This window comes from Anabrus simplex, chromosome 5 (assembly GCF_040414725.1).
Source record: "Anabrus simplex isolate iqAnaSimp1 chromosome 5, ASM4041472v1, whole genome shotgun sequence".
Classification (NCBI taxonomy): domain Eukaryota; kingdom Metazoa; phylum Arthropoda; class Insecta; order Orthoptera; family Tettigoniidae; genus Anabrus; species Anabrus simplex.
Window position 1 is genome coordinate 380,644,050 of NC_090269.1, and position 27,565 is coordinate 380,671,614.

The 27,565-nt window shown below is 40.9% G+C and overlaps 1 protein-coding gene across 1 annotated transcript in view; it reads left to right on the forward strand.

Annotated features, from left to right (window-relative positions):
* LOC136874951 (isochorismatase domain-containing protein 1) overlaps positions 1–27,565 on the forward strand; it is a 71,352-nt gene that overhangs the window by 27,757 nt on the left and 16,030 nt on the right. The window contains exon 3 of the mRNA XM_067148667.2: positions 23,004–23,120. Within this exon, the coding sequence (XP_067004768.1) occupies positions 23,004–23,120 (117 nt within the window). The remainder of the gene's footprint in view (positions 1–23,003; positions 23,121–27,565) is intronic.

Here is a 27,565-nt window from a genome sequence, read left to right on the forward strand (position 1 = left end):
TGAAAAACCCCAATTAAGAAGAGAGAAAAGAATTAAAGTATGGAAGTTGAAGGAGAAAAGCATACAAGAAGAATTTCAAAGGGAAATAATACCCTTGGTACCCAGGACAGAGGTGGGGAATGTTGAAGAGGAATGGAAAAGATTTAAGGAAGCACTGGTTGGATGTGCAGAAAAGGTGTGTGGTAGAACATCAGGAAATGTGAAAGACAAAGAAACACACAGGTGGAATGATAGGGTAAAGATTAAAGTGAAGGAAAAGAAAATGGCATGGAAAGCATGGAAAACATCTAAGACTGAAGAAAGTAGAAGAAAATATGTGGAGGCAAAGAATTTGGCCAAGAAAGTAGTAGAGGAAGAAAAGAGGAAAAGACATTGACATTGAGAGATGATATGCAGGGCAGCAAGAAATTACTGTATGGTATCTTAAGAAACAAAAAGAGAGATCAAGTAAACACCAGATTTGTGAAGGATGAAGGTGGCATAATTTTAACAAAGCCAGAAGAAATAAGAAATAGATGGAGAGAATATTTTCAGAAGCTGCTGAACATAAGAACGGATGACAGTCATTCAATGGACGACCAGGAAAGGCAATTAGTTGACGAAGAAATGGATAAAGAAATTACAATGAATGAAATTGAAATGGCAGTAAGAAAGATGAAGAATGGAAAAATTGCTGGAATAGATGAAATTTCAGTGGAGATGATAAAGGCAGCTGGAGCTGTAGGCCTGCAGTGGACATATCGGGTTCTCAGGAATGTCTGGGAGAATAAGGAGGTCCCTGAGGATTGGCAAAAAGGAATAATCATCCCAATTTTCAAGAAAGGTGATAAGAAAGTTTTGAAGAACTACAGGGGAATTACTCTAATATCCCATGTTGCTAAGATAATGGAAAGGATACTGGAAAGTAGAATAAGGTTGAGGGTTGAGAAGCAGATACAGGAAAATCAGTTTGGTTTCAGAAGTGGAAGGTCAACAATAGAGCCCATTTTCTTTATGAGACAACTAATGGAAAAGCATTGGGTGTACGGGAATGATATGGTGATGACATTCATTGATATTGAAAGACAGTGTCCCTAGGACGAAAGTTTGGGACAGTCTGGTGCAAAAAGGAATTGGACAGGGATTAATAAAAATGATCATGGCATTGTATAAGGAATGTTGTAGTTGCATGCAAACACAAGTTGGCAGGACAAGTTGGTTCAAAATCACTAGTGGGCTGAGACAGGGAAGTGTTCTATCACCAATCCTGTTTACAATAGTAACGGATGACATCATGAGAACGGCAAAAGCAACATATGGAGGAAGAGAAATGAACACGATGTTATTTGCAGATGATATTGTGATTTGGGGAGAAGACGACAGAAAGGTTCAAGAACAGTTGAATGTGGTGAATGGGAAGATTGAAGAATGTGGATTGAAAATAAGTGTAGAAAAGAGTAAAACTCTTGTTATGACTAGAGGGGAGAAAGAAGGGAAAGGTCAGATTAGACTTGCAGACAAGCCCTTGGAAGTAGTGGAAACGTTTAAATACCTGGGGAGTGAATTAATGGAGAATGCTCGACTGGATGCTGAGATTAGTAAAAGGATTCAAGCTGGAAGTTGTTTCTATCATAGTGTAAGAAATATGTTATGGGACAAAGATGTGCCAATGGAAGCAAAGGATACTATGTACAAGAGGTATTACGTACCCATAACAACTTAGGAGCAGAAACTTGGACAATGACAAAGAAGGATGAGAGTCGAATACAGGCAGCCGAAATGAAATTCTTGAGGAGTATGATACAGAAGAGTAGAAGAGACAAAATAAGGAATGAGAAAATCCGGGAAGAAATTGGAGTGGAAAAAATGAATTATAGAATAGAGAAGAGCCGACTAAGATGGTTTGGGCACGTAAAGCGAATGAGCGACGAAAGAATGCCAAAAAAGGTGATGGAAATGCAAATCCAAGGAAGGAGAGGCCGTGGACGACCACGATTGAGATGGAAGGATACCATCCAACGCAGCATTATAGAAAGAAACCTGGACTGGGACACAGTGTTGGAGGAGGAGTGGTGGAAAGACCGAAGAAAGTAGAGAGGAACCACATTTGCCCCTACCCAGCTACAGCTGGATAAAGGGAAATGATGATTATGATGATGACATGCATTTCGCATACCAGACAATGGAGGTGAAGCGAGAGGAGCAGTACAGTGCAGTCAAATTCTGTTTTCATTTAAAACATATACCCACTGAAACTTACGAAAAGCTGACCCCCTCTAGGGACACCATGACCTTGAAGTCGGTGTGGGGGCTTGTGTGCTTGTTGATCCCGAGGGCTGTGCCAGCTCAGGGTTACCCATGCTGGATAGGCCTCGGTGTAGGGCCAGACTAACAAGGTGTCCCCCGAGTTGCTTGAGAGGTGTCTGTGCTCTTTATTCTTCATCACTATTTCTACCCTTCTATTCTCACCATATTTAATTTCATTCCTCTTCCTGTCTGGCCACCCTCTCTGCCTCGGGTAGATTAGGTTAGACATTACAAAAACAAAAAAAAATTGGTTAGTACGGAGGTTTTATTCTCCCCTAATCACAAGTTTCGGGTCGTGGCGAGGTGATGCATGGCTACTGGGAGAGTAGTTCCAAGTGACCCCCTCCAGATACCGGGCGCCCTCTGGAGTATATAGCCTTGCCTCCGGTAAATCTCCTTGGCTCTGCCGGAGGTCGACCTCATATTTCCGTGAGTACTCGTGGGAGCAAAAAACTGAACCTCTCTCTTCTCGTTCAACACTTTCATAGGGTGGCACCCTTAAAAAAATGGCTTCCAAGATTGGTAAGAAACGCAAGCGGTATACTCCAGTTCCAGTGGATTATGTAAGTGACGAACGTTTTACTTGATTCCTGGTTGGTTCCAGGGTCAGTGGTAAGAGTTTTCTTGAAGAATATCCTTTCATGATCAGCAATTCCCTCGAAGAAATTGTTGCTGGTGAAGTCGACGAGATGCGAAAGCTCCGCGATAGATCCGTACTTATCAAGGCATCTACGGCTGAACAGTCCAGACGGCTACTTAAAGCCAAGTTATTCGGAAAGGTAGAGGTGAAAATCGAGAAGCACCAAACCCTTAACTCCTGCAAGGGAGTTATATTCCACAGGGATTTGGTTAAGTCTTCCGATGGTACGATGATCCGGTACCTAGCACGTCGGGGTGTAACCGACGTGAAGAGGTTGAAGAGGCGTGTGGGTGATAAGCTACTCGATACGGGTGCTTTCATCCTTACCTTCGACGCCGAGACCGTACCTGAACGGATAAAAGTGGCAATGTATCGCCTGACTGTTCGTCCATATATTCCGGCACCAATGAGGTGCTATAACTGTCAAAAGTTTGGCCACACCTCATTGAGATGTACAGGTTCGACGACCTGCAAAATGTGTGGGAAGTGCGAGCATGCTGGGGTTGAATGCACACCACCACCTGTGTGCGTCAACTGCCCAAGTACGCATGCTCCAATCTCCAAGGAGTGCCCCACATTCAAGCGGGAGAAGAAGATCCAGGAGATAAAAACGCTGGATAAGCTATCTTATCCAGACGCCCGGAGGAAGTTCAAGTCCATGGCTGCTCTGGAGTTCTCCATCTCCTTCGCTGAAAAGGTCGCAAACGTGCGAATCACTCCGCAGAGTTTTGTACAGAACACCCGTACCGAAAATGCATCGAAAAGTCAAAGCCAGGAACAAAATTCAATAAGTAAAGAAACTGGAGTTTCAAATAGCGAAGCACCAAAAAGAGCATTACTGTCGACGTTGCCTGGGAAGGGCTCTTCCCAGGAACGTTCGACTGGGAAGTCCTCCCCCAACAGGGCGGGCAGAAAGACTTCCCCAAATAGGGCTGGAAAGTCCAGCCCTCCTTCCAATGCCCAGATCATTAAGGAGGAGAAGGTGAAGCCACAGAGCTTCCTTAAAACATTGGAGAAGAAGCCTTCTCCAACTCAGTCGGGGTCCATAGGATCCCCGAAAAAATCCGGCAAGCCATCTGCCGGCTCTCTTCCAAAAAAGAGAGAAACGGTGGGCAAGAGCGAGAGGCCCCGATGCCCTCTTGTTCATTCACTTTCTGGAGAACCTACTTCTCCCAGGAAGAAGGCCCACTGTTCCCGAATAACGAGATCACCGTCCGCGGAGGGTCCAGTCACCGTGCCTCCTTCTTCTGAGGAGACAATGGAGACTGAACCACTCATTGTCGTTGATGGTGATTGTGACAATAAGGATACCGACAAAGACGGCGTAACCTGGCAGGTAATGGACCGAACGAAGGGCAAGAAATTGCTCTGAATTCGAGGCTTTACCTATCCACACAATGGCACTATTGCAGTGGAACTGCAGTAGTCGCCTAGCTGAGTTACGTCAATTGATATCCGTCTACGCGGCCTCCATAGTCTGTCTACAGGAATCTCGTTTGAGACCTGGACACGACACGGCTGTGAGAGGATATCGTCTTTTTTCCAAAGACAGAGTAGCTATGGATGGCACGGCAACTGGGGGAGTTTGTACCCTAGTTCGCTCCGACATCTTCAGCGAAGAAGTACCGCTCTGTACTCAGCTAGATGCAGTTGCAGTTCACACTCCGTTGCCAGTAATGACAACGGTTTGCAACGTGTACTTTCCATCGGATTATAACCTTGATATTCGTGCACTACAAGATTTGATCAGTCAGCTGCCTCCTCCTTTCCTCATGCTGGGAGACGTGAACATCCGTAACATACTATGGGGTTCTCCGTCTTCCTGTTCTAGGGGGAGGATGCTCGAGCGAATGATCAACTTATTTGATCTTTTTGTGCTTAATACAGGGGAACCGACACATTTCAGTAGATGACAAAGATGTTGATTCCTATAGGGAATCTGAAATATTTGTTCCGAATGAGTAAATTTATAATACCAATATAAATGGTCCATTATTGGACATTATAAATTTTCCAGCTAACTCATTCCTGGTTGCCAGCATTTCGCCCACGTGTGCTAGGCTGGGCTCATCAGTTGGTACCTAGCACACCTACCAAGACGCTGGCTAGTGCATACCGTGAAGGCACTAGCACACGTGGGCGAAACGCTGGCAACCAGGAATGAGTTAGCTGGAAAATTTATAATGTCCAATAATGGACCATTTATATTGGTATTATAAATTTACTCATTCGGAACAAATATTTCAGATTCCTTATAGGAATCAACATCTTTGTCATCTGATGGCCAAGCAGGCATCAATTTTTGATAGTGGGACAAAGTCTATCATAGTGCATTGGCACTGCCGGTGGCTACAATTAGCCTACGCAGTGGCCTTCACGGTATGCACTAGCCAGCGTCTTGGTAGGTGTGCTAGGTACCAACTGATGAGCCCAGCCTAGCACACGTGGGCGAAACGCTGGCAACCAGGAATGAGTTAGCTGGAAAATTTATAATGTCCAATAATGGACCATTTATATTGGTATTATACATTTCAGTAGTGTGCATGGCACATTCTCACACCTGGATGTCACTTTGTGCAGCTGTGCGCTAGTTCCCCTGCTACGATGGCAAGTACACGACGACCTCTGTGATAGTGACCACTTCCCGATAATTCTGTCTCTCTTGAATCAAAGACAGTCCAAAGTACCCAAGCGCTGGTTACTTTGGCGGGCAAAATTTGCAAAACGCGCAGTGATGGCTGATGATATGCTGGAGTCTGTTGACGACCACGTTTCTTCCATTACTACTGGAATTTTGGCTGCTGCAGAGGAAACAATTCCTTCCTCGTCCGGTATTCGTCGCCGGAAACAAGTCCCATGGTGGACAGACGAAATTGCAGCAGCCATACGTGATCGCCGACGGCCTTTTAAGCATTATCGTCGGAATCCTACGATGGCCAATCATATCACATTTAAGCGTCTGCGTGCGAAGGTCCGTTTTTTGATTCGAGAAAGTAAGATCTCTACGTGGGAAAAGTATGTGTCATCCATCACGGCACATACTCCGTCATCACAAGTGTGGACAAAACTCCGCCTTATTATCGGAGTACAGAATGTGCCCTCAGTACCCGGAATCTCCATTAATGGAGATATAGTTACGATTCCTTCAGTCATTGCAGGCCACATCGCATCACATTTCGCAGATACGTCCAGCTCTAGGAGATACGACCCTGCATTTCTTCCTATTAAGCGCGAAGCAGAGGCACACCATCCCTCTTTTGCCTCTAGTGCTTTGCATCCCTACAACGTGCCCTTCACGGAGTGGGAGTTGCGGAGTTGCGGAGTGCACTCGCGCTATACAGAGATACGGCTCCTGGACCGGACAAAATCCATAATCAAATGCTTAAGCATTTGAGTGACAGATGTCGCAAGGATATCCTCACCCTATTCAACAGAATATGGAGTGATACCAATTCCCAAGCCAGGCAAAGATCCAAAACTTCTGGATAGTTATAGGCCAATATGCCTTACAAATGGCCTCTGTAAGCTATTTGAAAGGATGGTTAACCGGCATCTTGTGTGGACCATGGAAAAGGAGGGTCTCTTGTCTAACTACCAGTGTGGTTTTCACTCTCATCGGTCTGCCACTGATCATCTGGTCAGACTGGAGAGCGCCATTCAGGAGGCCTTTCTCCGGAAGGAACACCTAGTCGCCGTGTTTTTTGACCTGGAGAAAGCTTACGACACTACCTGGCGATATGGGATTCTCTCCACACTGCACCAGTGGGGATTTCAGGAAAATTTGCCAACGTTTATTGAGAACTTCATGTCCCTCCGTCTCTTTTGAGTCCGAGTAGGGAATGCATTTTCTCAATATTACGTTCAGGAAAATGGAGTACCTCAGGGATCGGTACCGAGTGTCACGCTGTTCGCAATCGCCATCAACGGCATAGTTGCCGCTGCTGGGCCCGCAGTCGTTCCTTCGCTGTATGTAGACGACTTAGCTCTACGTTACAGCTCTGGAAGGGTGGCGTTTGCTGAGAGACAGCTACAGCAAGCTATTAATCGAGTCGACAGATGGGCCTTGCAATGCGGTTTTCGATTTTCAGCAGCAAAAACCTCTGTTGTACACTTCTGTCGACGTCGGCCTGTGCATCCCGAACCAGAGCTCCGCTTGCGAAACAGTGTCTTACCAGTAGTTGACACCTGCAGATTACTGGGTCTCTATTTTGATAAGAGACTTACGTGGCAGCCCCACATCCATCAGTTGAAGGTTGCCTGCATGAAGAGACTTAACATGCTTAAGTTTCTCAGCGGCACTTCGTGGGGGGCTGACCGTGCGGTACTACTGCGATTTTACACGGCTACAGTCCTCTCCCGGATTGACTATGGAAGTGCGGCTTATGGCTCAGCATCAAAATCTACGCTGAGCCTTTTAGACAGTATTCACCATAGTGGAGTAAGGCTGGCAACGGGTGCTTTCCGTACTAGCCCCATTCCCAGCCTACTCGCTGAAGCGGGAGTTCCACCTTTACGAATAAGGAGGCAGCAGTTACTCCTCACGTACGCTGCCAAAATTCGTGAAATGCCGCTGCATCCAAGCTATCAATGCATATATCGTACCCAATACCACCAGCGGTGCCAAGACCGGCCGAATGCCACACGACCGGTTGGGTTTCGGATTGATAGCTTGTGTGATGATTTGAATATTGATATGGGTGGTTGTCTTGAACAAACTCTTAGCGAGGTACCTCCGTGGACCCAAGGTGAACACGGATTCCTCCGTTTATCGGAGGTATTTCCAGGACTTTGTTCACCAATATCCGGCTGCGAGACTTATCTTCACGGATGGCTCTAAAATTGGAGATAATGTTGGTTGCTCTTTCGTCATTGATGATGTGAGTATGAAGATCTCGCTCCCTAAAGTATGTAGCGTGTATACTGCAGAGCTTTACGCCATCTTAGAGGCACTGCAGTTTGCACTGCGTGACGAAAGAAGCCACTTTCTTATGTGTACCGATTCGTTAAGCTCTCTGCAGTCTATTGAAACCTGTTTCTCACAACACCCACTGGTACAGCAGATACATGACCTTCTAGCCAGGTTATGGAATGCTGGCACCAGAATCACTTTCGCATGGCTTCCAAGCCATGTTGGGATTGCGGGAAACGAACTTGCGGATGAAGCTGCAAAGGAAGCTGTACTTTTACCTCCAAGACCAGTCAATGTACCTGCTAAGGATATTTGTTCTCAGCTACGTCGAACCATCTTGGCGTCCTGGGAATCGGAGTGGCTAGATATCCGAACTCCCAACAAGCTGAGAGCAATTAAGAAGACAACTACCGTGTTGCAGTCCTCTTCCCGACCTTCACGGAGAGAGGCCATAGTACTATGCAAGCTGAGGATAGGTCATTTACGATCCACGCACTCTTACCTCCTAAAGAGGGAAGACCCCTCACTGTGTTCTTGTGGTGCCAACTTCACCGTGGCCCACATCCTCACAGAGTGCGCCGATCTCTCTGGCCTAAGGCAGAGCCTCGGCCTGCAGGAAACACTCGAACGCATACTAGCCGATGACACGACTACTGCTGATCTCGTTATCCGCTTTATGTGCGACAGTGGACTTGTCAAGGGTATATATAAATTAGAAGTGTACTGTTACTCTGGGAAAGTACGTTCCCTTTTGATATGTTAGCAATTCTTTCGGCCTAATTCTATAATTGTTTTTTTGTTTTATTTTGTACTGCGTTTCCAAATTCCTTTGTTGGATAGATAATTTTGATTTATATTTTAAATTTATTTTCCATTTATTTGTTCAGAGAGGATGATTACCTCGTTGTACTTCCTCTTAAAACAAAAATCACCACCACCACCACTTACGAAAAGCTGGAGCATCATTATGATCCTGAAGGAAAACAAGTTAGCACAGTGTGGAAATCGCCAAAAAAAGGCAAAGGTTTTCCATCTGCAGGGAAAGTAATGATCATATTTTTTGACTGTAATGGAATGATTTACCAGCATGCAGTTCCCCCTCACACTACTGTTATTACACATTAGTACTGGCTACACTGAGGAACACATTGCAAAGAAACGACCAGAGCTTTCTCGGACTGGGTGGTGACTTCATCATGCCAATGCACGGCCTTGCGTTGCAAATCAAGTCATGCAGTTTCTGACTCGATTCAACATTACCTATGTACCGCATCCACCTTATAGCCCTGATCTTGCACCCTGTTTTTTTTTTTTTTTTTTTTTTTTTTTTTAATTCCCATCACTAAAGGCAAAGCTTAGGACATTCGATTTGAGAATTCTGAAGCAATGCTCAAGAAAAGTGAGGCAATTTTCAAGGACCAGAAAAAGAATGGTCTGCAGCATGTCTTTTAAGGACTGGCAGAGACGCTATAAAAAGTGCATTGAAGTAGAAGGGGACTACTTTGAAAAAGATCATGTAAACATTGAAATGGAGTAATAAACATCTGTGGGAGAAAAAAAAAAAAAGTCTGTTTCAGCCTTTGTTGATCAGCCCTTGTATCTTGGAATTTTTCCATCGGTTACAGACTAAAACCTATAATTTTTCCAAAATTCAATTTTCTACCTCATCTGGCAGATTGAACCACCATCTTGATTTTGCTGCTATTTTGTTTTACGTCACACCGACACAGATAGGTTTTATGGCAATGATGGGACAGGAAAGGCCTAGGAATGGGAAGGAAGCGGCCGTGGCCTTAATTAAGGTACAGCCCCAGCATTTGCCTGGTGTGAAAATGGGAAACCACGGAAAACCATTTTCAGGGCTGCCAACAGTGGGATTCGAACCCACTATCTCCGGGATGCGAGTTCACAGCTGCGCGCCCCTAACCGCACGGCCAACTTGCCCGGTCATCTTGATTTTGGGGAGAGGGATAAATGTGAGGACTCTTTAGGAAACGAAAGCTAAAATATATGCAGATGGTCATTATTACACCTCAAACGGATAACTGTACGATAATTTCACCTAAATAGTCAATGTACAGACACACGGTTGTTACGATTTTCTTTATATTGATAGTTATCATAATAAAAATACCTCAACCCGTATTTCACTTCTTTTCAAGTCCCCCTTAAGTGGATTTTCTGAATACAAAAAATGCGTGTTTCTTAATGTTTGGTAAAGATTCCAAATACCAATTTTCACATCTGCAACATTTTCAGATTTTGAGATATAAGTATCATCATAAAAGGTATTCAAGCCCTTTTTCACGTTTTTTCACCCCGTTAAGGGAATTTTCAGAAAACAAAAAAAATATGTGTTTCTTTATTATTAAAGTAAGATTCCGAATACCAATTTTTACATCTGTAAACTGTTAAGTTTTTGAGACTCATTTAAACAGTTCACCCCCTTAGCGACGGAATATCCAAAAATCGGTACACAATAATATAATTGTATACCCAAAATTTCATTTCTTTATGTCGTATAGTTTTGGCTGTGCATTGATTAGAGCCAGTCGAAGTTCGTCTTTTATATATAGAGACTAGCTGTTACCCGAGGCTCGCAAGGATTTCACAATTTGATCAAATTTATCGTTCCACGGAACTTCAGTAAGACATTATCTAAAAATCCCTAAAGTATAAAAACTCAGCGAAAGATTGTGTTTCATTTACCACAGAACATCTTTGTAAACCACGTTTGTGGTATTGCCTTTTGGGGCTAAGATGACCAGGCTACTTGCAGAGCTAACTCTGGAACATACGACATGGAACTCTACATGTTACAAGTCTCTCAAGTCGAAAAAAAAAAAAATTCCTATTTTTAAAGGAGATTCCAAATACCTATTTCCACATCTGTAACACCTTCAGTTTTTGAGATATAAGTATCCTCATAAAAAGAATTCAACTCCTTCTCCAATCATATTCATACTCGTTAAGTGGCTTTTCCGAAAACAAAAAAATGTGCATGTTCCTTTATTTTTAATAACATCTGTAACACCTTCAGTTCTTGAGATGTAAGTATCCTCATTAAAAAAATTCAGCTTCTTTTTCAATTTTTTCCATGCCCCCACCCCCTTAAGTGGACTTTCCGATAACAAAAAGTACGTGTTTCTTTATTATTAAAGGAGATTCCAAATACCAATTTTCACATCTGTAACATCCTAGATTTGTAGATATAAGTATCCTCCCTCATAAACAAAATTCAACTTCTCCTTCACATATTTTCGCTTCCCTCCTTAAGTCGATTTTTCGAAGACAAATAATACGTGTTATTTATTTTTAAAGGAAATTCCAAATACCAGTTTTCACGTCTGTAACATGTTAAGTTGATAAGATATACTTTAGATATACTCATTTTAAAAATTCACCCGCTTTTTCAGATATTTTCACCCCTTTAAGTGGATTTACCAAAAACAAAAAAATATGTGTTTTTTTATTTTTAAAGGAGATTTCAAGTACCAATTTTCACATCTGTAACATCTTCAGTTTCTGAGATATATGCATCCTTATAAAAATAATTCAACTTCACTTCTTTTCACCTCCTTCTCCACTTAAGTGGACTTTCCGAAAACAAAAACACATGTTTGTTTTTAAAGGAGATTCCAAATACCTATCTTTATGTCTGTAACATATTAAGTTTATGAGATATATTCATTTTAAAAATTCACCCCATTTTTCAATTCTTTTCATCTCCCTTAAGTGGATTTTCCAAAACCAAAAAATATGTGGTCCTTGAAAGGAGATTCCATGTACTAATGTTTACATCTGTAATATCTTCAGTTTTTGAGATATGAGCATCTTCATAAAAAGTGTTGAACCCCCTTTTCACTTATTTTTATCCCCTTAACTGAATTTTCCCAAAACAAAAACATACTTGTTTCTTTATTTTTAAAGGAGATTCCAAATACCAATTTCCACATCTTTAAACTGTTCAGTGTTTGAGATACAGATATACACATTTTAAAAATTCACCCCCTCTTTAAACCCCCTTAGCGACGGAATATCCAAAACGCCTTCCTTAGTAAGCACCTACATTGTAGATGAATGTATCCCCAAAATGTCATTTATTTATGTCCAATAGTTTCAGCTCGGCGATGATGAATCAGTCAGTCAGTCAGGACATGTTATCTATACTCTATACTAATATATAAAGAGGTAAAGGTTGTTTGTATGAAATGGCTAATCTCAGGAACTACTGTACCGATTCTAAAAATTCTTTCACTAATAGAAAGATACATTATCCCTGAGTGCTATAGGCTATATTTTATTTTCAAAACAATTCGGTGGGGGGGGGGGGAGGCAGGGAGATATAAAAATATTAGGGTAATATAGGCGAAATATCAAATTTGTCGTACAAGGACGAGACAAAGCTCATTTTAAGCCCCTTGGTACAAAAAACAAAACTCGGTAAGCCCAGGCTCAAAAACCATGTTTTAAGGCCCTAAAACCAACCGTTATTGAGATATTGGCACCACACTACTCCTGCTCTAGGAATCGGATAAAGAAATGACCTGCCGTAACCATGGCAACATCAGCTCCAGTATGCTTACAGCAGCAAGACTATCTTCAATATATCACAAAAACCTAACATGTTACAGACATAAAATTTGGTATTTAGAATCTCCTTTAAAATAAAAGAACACAAATGTTTGTTTTCAGAAAATCCAGTTAAGGGGTGAGGGTTGAAAAGAAGTGAGGAAGGAGTTGAATTCTTTATATGAGGATACATATATTTCAGAAACGGAAGATGTTACACACGTTAAAATTGGTAAATTGGAATCTCTTTAAAAATTAAACGAACGCACTTTTTCTAGAAAATCCACTTACGGGGGGGGGGGGGGTGTGTGTGTGTGAAAATTTTTAAAATGCGGGTTATATTTTAAAATGAGTATCTTCTTCTCTTCTACCGGTTTTCTCACACCTGTGAGGTCGCAGGTGCGAACTGTGTTGCACATGTGGATTTGATGCTGTTTTACGATTGGATGCTCTTCCTGACGCCAACCATATGTGTAGGGATGTAATTACTATTGCGCAGTCCTGTTGTGGTTGGTAATGTGGTGTGTTGAGTGAATATGGAGAGTGTTGGGACAAACACAAACAACCTGTCCTCGAGCCACGCGATTAAAATATCCAACCCAGCACAGAATCGAAACCGGAACTCTGTGAACCGAAGGCCTCAACGATGAAGTCTCAGCCAAGGAGTGGGGCAGTTTTTAAAATGTGTATATCTACAGTATATCTCATAAACTTAACATGTCACAGGCATGAAAATTGGTATTTGTAATCTCCTTTAGAAACAAAGAAACCCTTTTTTTGACTGTTTCTCACATGTAGAGTTCCATGTCACATGTTCCAGATTTATCTGTGCCAGCAGCTTGATCATCTTAGCCCCAAAATTCAATGCCACAAACTTGGATTACAAAGAGGTTCTGGTGTAAATGAAATGCAATTCTTCGGCAAGTTTTTATAGTTTACGAATTTTCAGATAATGTGTTAGTGCAGTACCGAGGAACAATTAATTTTTATCAACTTAAGAAATTCTCGCGAGCGAAACCATGGGTAACAGATAGATAAAGGGGACAGATTGAATCCAGGTAACTATAGAGGAACCTTATTAGATACATTGGAGAAAGTATACTGGTATACTAGCAAATAGGCTAAGGAACTGGGCAGGGAGACATTCAGTCCTGTCAAAATTTCAAGTGGTTTCAGAAGAGGGAGAAGAGGACCAGATAATGTTTTTGTTGTGAGAACTCTTATTGATAAATATGTAAAGAAAAAAGGAGGTAAGCTGTATACAACATCAATAGGCTTAGAGGAAGCATTTGACACGGTGAACAGGGGGACAGTCATTACTAGGTTGAGACAATTTGGAGTATCGTGTAAAATGATAAGAGCAATAGAAAAGTGGTATGTAGTTAGATCCACCTAATCAATACAAATTTATTTACTAAATCCTGTATTATTTACATATATATGCGTAGATATGGGACTAGTTTCAACCCGAGTTGGGGTCATCATCAGCCTTATGAGTTAACCAAGAAATCAAATTGGTATAGTACATAATAAGATGTATTTACATTCTGATGTTTAGTGTTGGCCAACTTTGAACACGCTAGCATATCCAAACTATAGTAGTACAAAACACAGTAGTGAACTATTAGTTATGTTTGGCTATAAAACATGGAGTGGAAATATACATTGGTAATGTGTACAATTAGGGACGCTATTTGACAGACATAGTTTAATGCTGTTACATTGTTTGTGCAATGTGAAAATACAACTACAATCGTGATTCTTAGCAGTCAAATTTCACAGTACAACCTCTAACGGTCAAATGTATGCCTGTTGGCTCATTGTTTATGGGTCACTCCTACTGTTAGATACTTGGTCGGTTAAATGTTGCCATAAAAACTAATAAACTAAGTTCACATGAGGTAAGATTGGAGCTAAATTGTACAAATCACCCTGGATAAGGAGACATTATGTTAATAGTACATTCAAGGAAGCACAAATTGATGGTTAGATGCAAATATGATGCATTGTTAGGTCTCTAATATCAGAGGTTGTTCTGTGGTATATTTGATCAAGGTTCATCTCCTTTGTTATATGTCAATGAACCAGTTGTGAAGTCATATTATGGTGTAAACATAGGATGTGATCTGTGGAAATATCATCCGATTTATGTCCAGTAGACCACAGGGAGAGCCTCCGTGGCTCAGACGGCAGTACGTCGGCCTCTCACCATTGGATACCGTGGTTCAAATCCCGGTCGCTCCATGTGAGATTTGTGCTGGACAAAGCGGAGGCGGGACAGGTTTTTCTCCGGGTACTCCGGCTTTCCCTGTCATCTTTCATTCCAGCAACACTCTCCATTCTCAGTTTATAGCATTTATCAGTCATTAATAGATGCCTCTGTGGATCAGTGGTAGAGTGTCGGCCTCCGGATCCCAAGATAGCGGGCTCAAACCCGGCAGAGGTAGTCGGAATTTTGAAGGGTGGAAAAAAATCCATTCGACACACTATGTCGTACGATGTCGGCATGTAAAAGATCTCTGGTGACACATTTGGTGTTTACCCAACAAAATTCATTAAATCTCAGCCATAGACGCCCAAGAGAGTTTCGGTTTACTCAGTCTGCCATCTGGTGGGCCTAGAGTAAAACGGAACGTCAAAATTGATGAGCAGACAGCCAGGTGGCATCAAATTGAAATGTCTGCACACGGTAGCTGAGGCCATACAATTATTATTATTATTATTATTATTATTATTATTATTATTATTATTATTATTATTATTATTAATATTATGATTAATATTATGTCATTAATAAATCACTTTGGGAGTGGCGACCCCATCGTACTAATAGCCTATATACGATTCATTCATTACATCCCTGACCTGGTCAATGACTGGAAAACAGGTTGTAGGTTTTCATTTTCATTTTTCAGACCACAGGGAATATGTAGCCAAGTGGATCCAGTACAGTTTAAATGTGGTATCGGTGGAACAGCAATAATTGTACATACTATGGGTGGATCATTTCATTGCTGCACTGGAGTCCTGCTGTGTGCTATCTGACTTGCTTGGGCCCTTATTTGTTTGTTTGTTTGTTTGTTTGTTTGTTTGTTTTCAAATGGTAAAGTTAGGGTGCATGTCTCTCTCTTACACCAAACCACACTTACAATACTTTTAGAGTATTAAGTTATAATTTAGTAGAATTACATTATGCTAACACTCACACTATCACTCTCTCACATTTATAAAGGAATTAAAATATTATACTGTATATTTACCAGTATGAATTATTATTATTATTTTTTTTTTTTTGATAGTTGTTTTACGTTGCACCGACACAGATAGGTCTTATGGCGACGATGAGGCAGGGAAGGGCTAGGAGTGGGAAGGAAGCGGCCATGGCCTTAATTAAGGTGCAGCCCCAGCATTTGCCTGGTGTGAAAATGGGAAACCACGGAAAACCATTTTCAGGGCTGCCGACAGTGGGGTTCGAACCTACTATCTCCAGAATACTGGACACTGGCCGCACTTAAGCGACTGCATTATGAAATATTGCACAAACACACACACACACACACACACACACACACAAAATAAATGCATGTATTACACAACTATCATCTAAGTCTACATGTACCAGAAAAACACAGTCTATCACCATTCACACACTCAGCTATACAGTGCACATGTCAGTCGGTAGTTTTCAACAGTAGTCTCGGCAAGATCTCTTGAATTTAGTTAATGAGTCACTGTTCCTGGTAAGGAATTCCAAAATCTGGAACCGGTAACAGTAAAAGAATTGTTATACACAGATGAATGGTGAAGAGGAATTGCAAGGGTAGATGCAGCTTATTAGACTTATGAAATGAGGAGAGAAAGTGAAATTTAGAGGAAATGTACTGAGGCGAGTTGCAATGTAGGAGTCTATGTACTAACACAGACGTGTGATATTTATGTCTTTTGTCAGGTTTTAGCCAGTGAGTTCTGGATAGTAAAGAGTTGGGGCAAATATTCATTTATAGGAAGGGGAGTTAGGGATTGGAATAACTTACCAAGGGAGATGTTCAATAAATTTCCAATTTCTTTGCAATCTTAAAGGCTAGGAAAACAACAGATAGGGAATCTGCCACCTGGGTGGGTGACTGCCCTAAATGCAGATCAGTAGTGATTGATCGAGTTATATGCACATCATATCTCAAGTTAAAAATGCATCTGAAGCAACAGTTGAGAGCTCACTGTAGTTTCATCTTTGTTCCTTAGTTGCGCCAACAACGATTATAGGATAGGAAGAATTAAAGTCTGCACTAGTCTTTGTTGCATGTCTTGTGGCAAGACGTCTTTGTTTTTTTTTCAATGGATGAAGGGAAGCAAACACTTTCTGACATATATTTTTGGTATGTTATTGTAAAAAGCTTGTTGGGGAGGGGGGAATGGAAGTGGTGAATGAGGGAATGGTACATGCAGTTAAAGGTGCAAATAATTAGGGACTTAATCTTGGCAAGTGGAATCAGCAAGAGTACACATGGTTAAATGTATTATAGGACAGTTAAACTACATGTACAGAAATAAATGTCAGTGTTTCAGGATGAACCAAGTCTCGTCTCTCCTGCCTCGGACAACCAAAGTTGGAAGAGACAGATTCCAAAATTGATCCTGTATATTAAATAAACAGTTAAAAAAATGGTCATATTTGAGTAGAAAAAAAATTATGGAAAATTATTAATCTCCTAAGTATCATCTCTGTATGGGGTAATAATAACAAAGTTTTGTAACCATGTATGTACAAAACACAAATTTTGACTCACAAGTATGGAACAGTATAGAGTCAGTCAATAATGAGTAAGGTCGACAGTAATTATAATTTTAGTATCTTGTTCTGTTTTAATATTTGTTCAGTTTTGTTAGTTCATTACATATTGTAGTGCAGGGATGACAAACCTATGACGCGTGCCACAAGGTGACATGTGAACACAATTTCTGTGGCATGTTGCACAACATACTAACATATTTTGATGTTTTAAACATGTAATAAATAGATAAAAAATCTACCAATACAGCATATTTAAGCATTACACTATAATGAAGAAGTATTTCACGATTAATTCTATGGCCATATTTTTTACACATTTTATTAGGTTAAATCAAAAGTACACCTTATTCTTAAAATGTACCTTTTTTTTTGCTAATGTAATTTTCAATGATGTTTGCAAAATAAAATCATGAAACATTCAGTCAAATGAATTTACAGTAGAGTCTCAATAATCCGAGGTAATTGGGGGAGAGGTACCTCATATTGGGTATAACTCGGACTACATGGAGAAACACAGGGAAGATCGTGAAACATAGGAAAAAATCAACAGGGATTGAAGATAAGGTCCTGTATTTTAATTGCTTGCAGTGTTATGGCCCACGAAGGGGAGAGGTGATACTCCCAGGTGGCGGATAGGGGGGTCCTAACCGGCTTGCCGGCGGACTTGAGGGAAATAAAATACCTCTCGCGGACCAAACACACTACCCCCCGCGGGTGGGGGACGCACATGTAGAATATACCCGCGGTATCCCCTGCCTGTCATAAGAGGTGACTACAAGGGGCGACCAAGGAATGATTGAATTAGAACCATGAAATTACTCTTGATTCGTACCATCATGCGGGGAACACCATGGGTTGCATGTACTTGCGAGCAGTATCACTAAATTGGTACGAAATACGTTTGTGATTAGTAGCAGTAAAAAGCCTGGCCTGGTGGATTCCAGTACCCGTGCGTTGTACCCATGTGAGCAACACCGCGGGTCTGGACGTAGCCTGTGAGCGGCACCGTGGGTCAGCGTTGCCTGTGATTGGTACCCACTATGTGAGGAACACCACGGGAATACCGGCGCCCGTGACTAGTACACCTAGGTGAGGAACCTTACCGGTTTGCGTTGGCTATGAGTGATGCCATTGTGTGAGAAACACCATAGGTCTGTGTTCCCTGTACGAAATGCAATACTTGTGAGTAGTACCATCTTGTGCGGACCACCGTGAGTCTTCGCTACTTTTGATCAGTACCCCAAACTGACAAATACCATGGTTCTACTTTACTCGTGGCATGTACCATTCTGTGGGGCCTTAGACGTGAATTTAGCACCCCTTCAGACATCAAGCATCATTGTGCTTTATAAATGGTCCCTTGGTCAGTAATACTCTAATTAACTACCTTCTTTTTGAGTCTGATCCACTGTTTTTTTGTTTGTTTTTGTTTTTTTGTAGGGTTCATGTCCATCCATTCATTCTTCATGACATTTTTTATTTTATTTTAGTCAGTGGATGAATTTGAATTTTTTGTTATTTCATTTTGTACCATTAGGGGCCGATGACCTCGATATTAGGCCCCTTTAAACAACAAGCATCATCATCATCAGTGGTATGGCATGTATTAAATAGCATCTTTACATCCAGATATTTGTGAGATTAGATCTGACAAGTTTGGTATGTCATCATTGCTGTCATTGGAGTTACTGTCAGCAGACACATAATTCTCTTAACCAATACACTATGTCCTTCATGGTTATCTGTTTGAGGAAGTTCATGATGTTCTCCTCATGTTTTGCACTGCTTCCACGAATGAATGTAGCAGGCGGTGCCTATACCTTCTTTCAGACATTCCAAAACGCCCTGATCCATAGGTTGTATCAAACTTGTTACATTAGGGAGCAAAAATAAAGCACAAATTCCATCACATACTAGTTCCTGTTCATCTTGATGTGATCCTGTGTTGTCCAGCAATAAAACTGCTTTAATAGGCAGACCTTTCTTTCTCAAAAACGTTTTAGTTTCAGGCATGACAACAAACGCGCGTGACCTCAGTAGAGGGATACCACAGTATGATGACATGGCAGGAATAAACAGGAAATGAAATGCTGTAGAAAATAAGAATTCAAATAACACTCGGACTTAACGGAGCCTCAGATTTCAGAGACTCAGATTTGCAATACTCTGCAGTATATCTAATGCGATCTAATACCTAAATGAAATCAAATGAAAGGGGTTTCATGGTGATTTTAAAGGAAAATAGCCGGTGTCACACTAGACAGTAAAAAGTAATAAACAAAACCTTAATAGACATGTTAGTCGGATAAGGTTTGCCATCCTTGCCGTAGTGTATTCCTTTCAAATACTTAGTTTGTTTATTTGTTTTGGCTGTAATAGATTTATGCCTAATTGCCAATAAAGTGAGTAGTCTATCTCCTGGGAATGCGGAACTGGAGGAGGGAAGTATTCTATTCTACAACTTTTGTATAGGAACGTATAGTTTAGGATAAAACCTTGCATCAGGGTAAGCCTGCGAATATCAGAAACCACATAATGGACAATTTATTCTTTTCACAATGTTCTATATTCATAAACAATGTAGATCTAACAATCAAGGAAGTGCTAGTCTTTTGTGTATGCAGAGAAGTTAGACACAAGACACTGAATATTGTTTAAAAAAGGCTGTTTGAATTGTTGCCGATGTCAAGCCCCCCTGACCAAGCTGGGAGGAGAAAATGAGCTTCTCAGATGCTGAGGAGAAAGGGATGTAGAAGAACTGGGTTTGATGAGGAGAGAGAGCTATTCTCTTTGAAGATGTGGGTATTGTCCTTTTCTCCCCTTTCTGTTGCTCCCTATTCCCACACTGACCTGTCATTGTGCTTATCTTATTATGAGTTCCTTTTCATGAAACTCACTTGTTAAATGATCTCTGCAAGTCTGAGATATTCTACTGTATATCTCTGGTCGATTGTTTAACTAACTTTGATTAAAATTATAGGCTGTTCGCCCAGTTAAGAGAATCCTTCTGCCAGCTATTTGAACGGTAGATACCTCATACTCTACCTGTAGGGGCAAGAGAAACTATGCAGCGTTTTATAATCAAGACACCTTGTTTAGCTGAGGCGGTGTGTAACATGTAACAGACAGTAACATGCAGTTGTCTTCAAACACAGGCTTTTTGATGCTAAAATGCCTTTAAGCGTTAAATCTCTCCATAATTAATCTTATCGCTCAAACTGAAATTTAAAGTCTTATGAAGAAGTGAAATACGAGAGAAAAGTATGCATTCCAGTATTCTGTGGCTAAAGTATCGGCTTTAGAGGTCTCTTACTTTGAATAAACAGAAATTAATGGTACAGCACCACATGCGTGCATATTATTATTATTATTATTATTATTATTATTATTATTATTGAAAACTGTACCTGTTGGCTCTCTAGTGACACATGATGATGGAGTTGCAGCATTTCTTCTTCTTCTTCCTCCTCCTCCTCCTCACCCATCTTCTGAACTATCTGGCCGTGCAGTTAGGGTCGCATAGCTGTGAGCTTGTATTCAGGAGATGGTAGTTTTGAATGCCACTGGTGACTGCCCTGAAGATGTTTTACAGTGTTTTCCCATTTTCACAACAGAAATAGCACCATGCTATCCTGTACCTTAATTAAGGCCACAGCTGCTACTTCCCCAATCCTACCATTTTCCCTCTTTGTGCCGCCAAAAACCTTTGATTTCTTAGATTGATGTTAAACCACTTCTTCTTGTAGTTCCGTATCCGTCATCAGACGTTGGCGATTATTTTGGCCATCTTAGTTTTGTTGGTGGCTGCACAGAAGAGCGAAATAGTTGTTTGTCTAAACCAATGTCGCAGGTTCTCCAGCCAAGACGTGTGAGGTTTCCCAGGACCTTTCTTTCCCTCGATCTTCCCTTGTATAATTATTTGGAGAAGGGTTTAAGTTTCCGGGTGCCTCATGATGTGACCAGAGAAGGAGAATTGCTTGATCTTAATAGCTCTGTACAGTTCTTTTCCTTTATACATCTTGGTCAGTACTTCCTCATTGCATCTGTCTACCCAGCTGATACAAAATATGCAACATTTCAAATGCTTCTAATCTTCTTATGACCGGGCGAGTTGGCCGTGCGTGTAGAGGGGCGCGGCTGTGAGCTTGCATCCGGGAGATAGTAGGTTCGAATCCCACTATCGGCAGCCCTGAAGATGGTTTTCCGTGGTTTCCCATTTTCACACCAGGCAAATGCTGGGGCTGTACCTTAATTAAGGCCACGGCCGCTTCCTTCCAACTCCTAGGCCTTTCCCATCCCATCGTCGCCATAAGACCTATCTGTGTCGGTGCGACGTAAAGCCCGTAGCAAAAAAAAATCTTCTTATGGCGGCTTTTGTCACAGTCCAGGACTGTACTCCGGACTCCATGATGGAGAATTAGCACTGTGCTATCCTAACCTGAAACTGTAATGGTAGTAGTTCTCTAGTACAGAACACTTGAGGGAGGCATGTAAATGCTGCCCTGCTGTTCTCAGTGCTGCACTTTATTTCTTAGGAATGGTCCCAGTGCTTGTTGATGATGCTGTCTAGGTATGATTTTCTTGACCCTGTGTATCGGAACTGTTGATCCACAGACCGGGATCTATGACTGGGCCCTTGCTCACAATAATGTATTTGGTCTTCAAGTACAGGTGTAGACCAAGGTTTTCGCATGTCTCCACCACTTTCGACAAGATCTGCTGCAAGTTCTCTGTTGGCCATAAGAATAATGTTGTCAGCATATCTGATTATGATAATTGTCACTCCATTTGCTTTGATGCCACTATCTATATCATGCAGAGCATCCATGAAGCAGGTCTTTTGAGTACAGGTTGAACAGGAGCAGGGACAGAATGCATCATTCTTGATTCAGTGTCCCACTCGAACATGGGCCTTCTATTTCCAATATAGTATTTTAAATGCGGTTGTATTTGTCATATATGCCTCTTTCCTTCATTATTTTCTCATGCTGAACTCTGTTGAATGCCTTCTCGAAGTCAATGATGCACATGAATACTGGGCAATTGACCTCTGCATCTCTGAACAAGGACCTAAATGCCATACAGGAGTTCTTGAGTCCCAAGGCCTTTACGGAATCTGAACTGTGTATCACCAATGTGCTCTTCAGTTTTCAGATAGATACGTTGGTGAATTATCCGTAGGAAGATTTTCAGCACGATGCTAGAGTGTCGGCATTCGTTTTCTTCTTTGCTCACCAAGAATTTTAAGCAGTTCTGGTGGAAATTTGTCTGGTCATGTAGCTTTTGCAGTTTTCATCCTCTTTAGGGCCTGTTCTACCTCGGCCATTGTAATCAGTGGGCTCGTGGGACTCATAGCCACTTTTTGTTCTAGGTCTTCCCTGTTGGTATTGAATAGTTCTTGTATATACTCCATCCATTGCTGCATCTTCAAGTTTTCGTTCAGGATTAGGTTGTCATTTCCATCTGTTGGGAAGCTCAGTTTACCAATCTGCCTATGCCCAAACACCTGCTGAATTTTCTTGTGCATATGGAACATATCAGGCTGCCTATCTCGGTCCCCATTTCCAGTGCTCGAGCCATGTGCTTTTGGCTTTCCCAATGTTTTGTCTGATCCGTATATTGAGTTCTCTGTATCTACTTGGATCTCTGTTTTTGTATTGACATCTCGTCTGCATGAGAAAAAGAAATTATCACAAAATTGTTATAAAAATTGGAGAAGTATTTTATTAATTCCAAGATAGATGCTAACTGATATGTAATGAATAATACTTTGGTTTTGACATTGTAATGCTATTTCTTGACAGGCTCATGTTTGTGTCGAGCAGACTGCAGCTGAGCTTACAGCTCGAGGGTTCCAGGTTCATGTTGTTGCAGATGCTTGTACGTCACGCTCACAGGAAGATAGACTCCTTGCATTCCAAGTAAGTAATAAATAAGTTTCATTATTTTATTAACTAACACTTCTTATTGAAATGAACCTGTACATTAGCTGAACAATACAGGGAGATCATACGAGGAGTATTGTTTCAAAACGTATTAAATGCAGTCGAGGTCGGAATATGTTTTGATGCGGTTTCCCGCCAATTAGGATATGCTCTTTAACGCTGTTGAGTTAGATTGGGTCATTTCGTATTCTTTCCCCATAGGAATTCAGTGCTGAAAAACATGATTCGGAACAAATCGTATTATGTGCACCACGGCGAACGGTTCAAAACGTATTATGTTCACAATAATGTTTCCCAGCCTGATTTATCCCGCTCTTTTGTTGGCTGTTCCCTCTATTTTTATATCATACTTGACTGTGTGGTATTGCTTGCATGACCGTTCACTTTCAATCACCATGGAGGGCTACCTACCCGTTGGAGAATGTTTCCGCGGACTTGAAAGTGAAAAAGTGATTCTTCCAGAATCTTTTCCGCACACAGTTCAACATTGGGTTTGGGACACTATCCACAGATGCTCGCAGTTACTGTTTTCGAATGCTCTTCCAGATTAAATATGAAAAAGGTAGTGATAAAAAGAACCTTTTACTAGCTGATAAGGGAGCAGATGAAATTCGCTCACAGGGTTTTCACAAACTTATGAGGGAACGACTTGATAACACAATGTTCTTCTGCTTTGATTTACAACAGGTACAACCGCTTTCTAAATTATCAATTGGCGGAGCGTTCTATTCGCTTTAAATATCATTTTACGCACTGTGTGTTAGTGATGTCAGTATTCAGAATCCGACATTTTATGTATGGAATGAGACTGAGGCTGAAAGAGGGCCAAACGAAGTGTCATCAGCTGTTACTTCGTTTTTAGATGAGGTACATTTCGATAAATCGATCATCTGTATCAGGCTGTTCGCAGACGGATGTGAAGGCCAAAACAAGAACATGCATATTATCCATGCTCTAGTTCATGGCTACAAACCAAAGCACCCGCTAACATTTCCATGATTGTTGTCATCTTTCCTATCATAGAACATTCCTTTTTACACACGGACAAGGTTTTTGGTGTTGTAGAAAAGTTTCTTAAGTGCTCTGACATCGTTACTCTCGAGGAATACCCAGAGATCTATCCGTCTGTGGGGACTGTAAAACATCTAGAGGCCGTGCGCGTAGAGGCGCGCGGCTGTGAGCTTGCATCCGGGAGATAGTAGGTTCGAATTCCACTATCGGCAGCCCTGAAGATGGTTTTCCGTGGTTTCCCATTTTCACACCAGGAAAATGCTGGGGCTGTACCTTAATTAAGGCCATGGCCGCTTCCTTCCAACTCCTAGGCCTTTCCTATCCCATCGTCGCCATAAGACCTATCTGTGCCGGTGCGACGTAAAGCCCCTAGCAAAAAAAAAAAACCATCTAGGAAAAGAATGGGTTATAAGGGACTACAAGATCCTTGCCAAGCATTTTAACCAATTGGACGGGATTAAAGAAACGAAAACGGTGATTCTGAAGAAAAGCGAGAAAAGTGATCAGTACCACGTTACGTAAAGATGGAACCGACGTACAGGTTTGATGACCCCTCGAAGTGATTCGTAATCCGTCTGTAACGAGGCATAGGGCTGGGCCAGGTACATGAATCTCCCGTAATCGATAAACCGAGAGCATTACCTGATGCTAAAAACTGGACGTCGAGAACCAGATTTGGAGACAACAGGAAGGAGTTCGACAGTTTACAATTTTATGTTTCAGCACTAAACATCGGTTCATCGTCAGATACTGGTAGGCCGACTCATAATGACGACTGTGACTGTTTGCATGAGGAAGAAGGATTACTTTCAAGAATGTAAATATCCATATAGCATTAACAGTGTGTTAATAATAACTTAATTTACTGTACATGATGCGCTTTAGCTAACAATAAAGTCAATAACAATCTTTGGAATCAAATGCACGTTTCAAATTGTATTATGTGAATAAAAGGTTGTATCAAAACGTATTTTGTTCAGCGAATTGGTTCAAAACGTATTAAGTGAAATTTTATAATTAGAATGACATTCTCATGTATTGGGAAATGATTTGAATCATGACTGATTCGGGAACATAACCTCAATACCTAGATTTTCCCATTTAGAATTTTATGTCTTATTTGGTTAGGAAGTAAAACGTTTTTTTTTTTTAACTTCCTGTAAAATTATAATCTGTGCACTTAATACTATTTGAAACGATGCTCCTCATACATACTTTACCCTGGCACATGGTGTTTTTACAATGGGCAAGTGTGCGCTTTGTAGCAGGAAGTTAAACTATAGAGGAACACAAACATTTTTAAGAAGTTCATTACTTACCAGATTACGAAATGAGATGTTGAAACTACAATTATCCACACATTTTTGGCCCCTCTTTTGGAAATCGCTGCACTTCATGCCGAGAAATCCCGACAATTTCCTGAAAAAATTGTATTTCACTTCTTGTGTGGTGTGTGGGTTCATCTTGTACACAACATTTTATAATTTACCACAGAGATAATTGCAAGCAGCTAAATTGAGGGACTGAGGTGCCACATATACCTACTAATAACTCTGTGGAAACACTTTGTGAATTTCTCTCGTAGAATTATTCCCCGTATAAGCAGTGGCAGAATCCTATCGAAAAATTCAAATTCTTGATCCTTTTCAGTTCATTCTCTGAAAACGGTGGATGGTATTGCACCTGCCCCCTGCCCGTAGAGTCTCCGGCGATAAATCTACAGGGTTGTTATCTGGGTATAAAATCAAGTAGGCATAATAAATATATAAGAATAACTAGCGGCATAAAGGATAGGAAAATACAAGCGTCATATAACTAAAATCAAATGAGAACAATATTTTAAAATATTAAAATCAAAGGGTTTATTATCCTCCTGATTATTGTGGGAGCTGATGCAAAAATAACCTTATTTAGGTACATGAACAATTACAAATTTCACAGCTATGTTGAAGATTTTTTCAGTTTGTTTTGAGGACGAGACAAAGTACACCCAGGAGAAGACCTTTATCGTGATCTCACATATATGGAATAACAAGCAAATAAAATCACTCAAACATTAACACTGGGGTATATTTACATCATTTACACACAAGTCCGAGTGAAGTCTAACCTAGATCTAACCTGATAAACAAAATAATAAACCCATCTAAAATAACATGTACTAAACACAGGATATTTCAACACAAAATCGTCTGGTTCAGAATCGAACCCAGCATACACACAATCAACCCCAAAATTGGAACCTGTGTTGACAAATTAACATATAATGCACTCACCACAATAAAATAAAACATAATACAATAGATACAAATGAACACGGATCTCCACAGTGCGAGGTTCAAACAAGTGATCACTGGACTCCACAGATGGGCACTGAAAACCCTAACTATCATATTCAGTCAAAAATGGCTGCATCACACTAACTCACTGAGTCTATCTCTGATCAAAGTATTTTAATGAAAGGGTAACCTTCTTAATGAGTCACATAAACCGCATGTCTTGGAAACAGGACCCAAATCTTAAAAACCCTGGCTATGTTTCGCCTCACCAAAAATTATCGCTCATTTTTCCCTTCTGCAGGGGTCCCTCTTGTGGACGTGTCCCTATCACACAAATATATGGCTCCTCAAGTCTGGCAGCTGACACACATCTTCAAATCTCTCCATTAGCAACTGGGGTTCATATACTTCATTCACATATATATCTTTAATCTGCCTTCACGGCTTTCATATTATAGTTGCTTATAAACTCATACTTAGCCCATTAATATAGTAGGTCACTGAGGCATTCCATCTCGTATTCCATTTCATAGCGGGTGTTCAATCTTTCCAACTCGGAGTTGGCTTCCAATCTCTGCTGTAACCCTATGATACATTTTTCCGTGTGCATTGACCCAAAAATTCACTACCGAATAATTGACAATTAAAATACTTCCATCAAAGATTCTACTAAGCTCTTAGGATGACACTACTACCTTCTCAACTCTCAGCCATTTATTTAATTTATGAATGAATTTAAAATCCCCATATCTCGCCTAGCTACATGGGAGGACATGATTTGAACCTCATGACGGCTCTCTCCGGCACTCCTTCCATCCGACGACTAAATTACAGCAAAATCTTACTCGCATGCATGATGATACAACTGGTTGAGTACCAATCAACGTAAGAAAAACATTCCAAATGACACTACTAGCACTAACCATTCTACAGAAAGTCAAACTATGTAAAAACAAACCCGAGAAAAATGCCCAAATGAAAAATGAAGAATAATTTTTTTTTTTAAATCTAACATATTTACAAAATCTAATTGACTCACGAGGGAACATTAGCAATGGTTAAGTGTCTGATCCCGATGAAACTTGGAAAACACACTGAGGTACACGTAAGATATCAGAATCAATTTTGGAT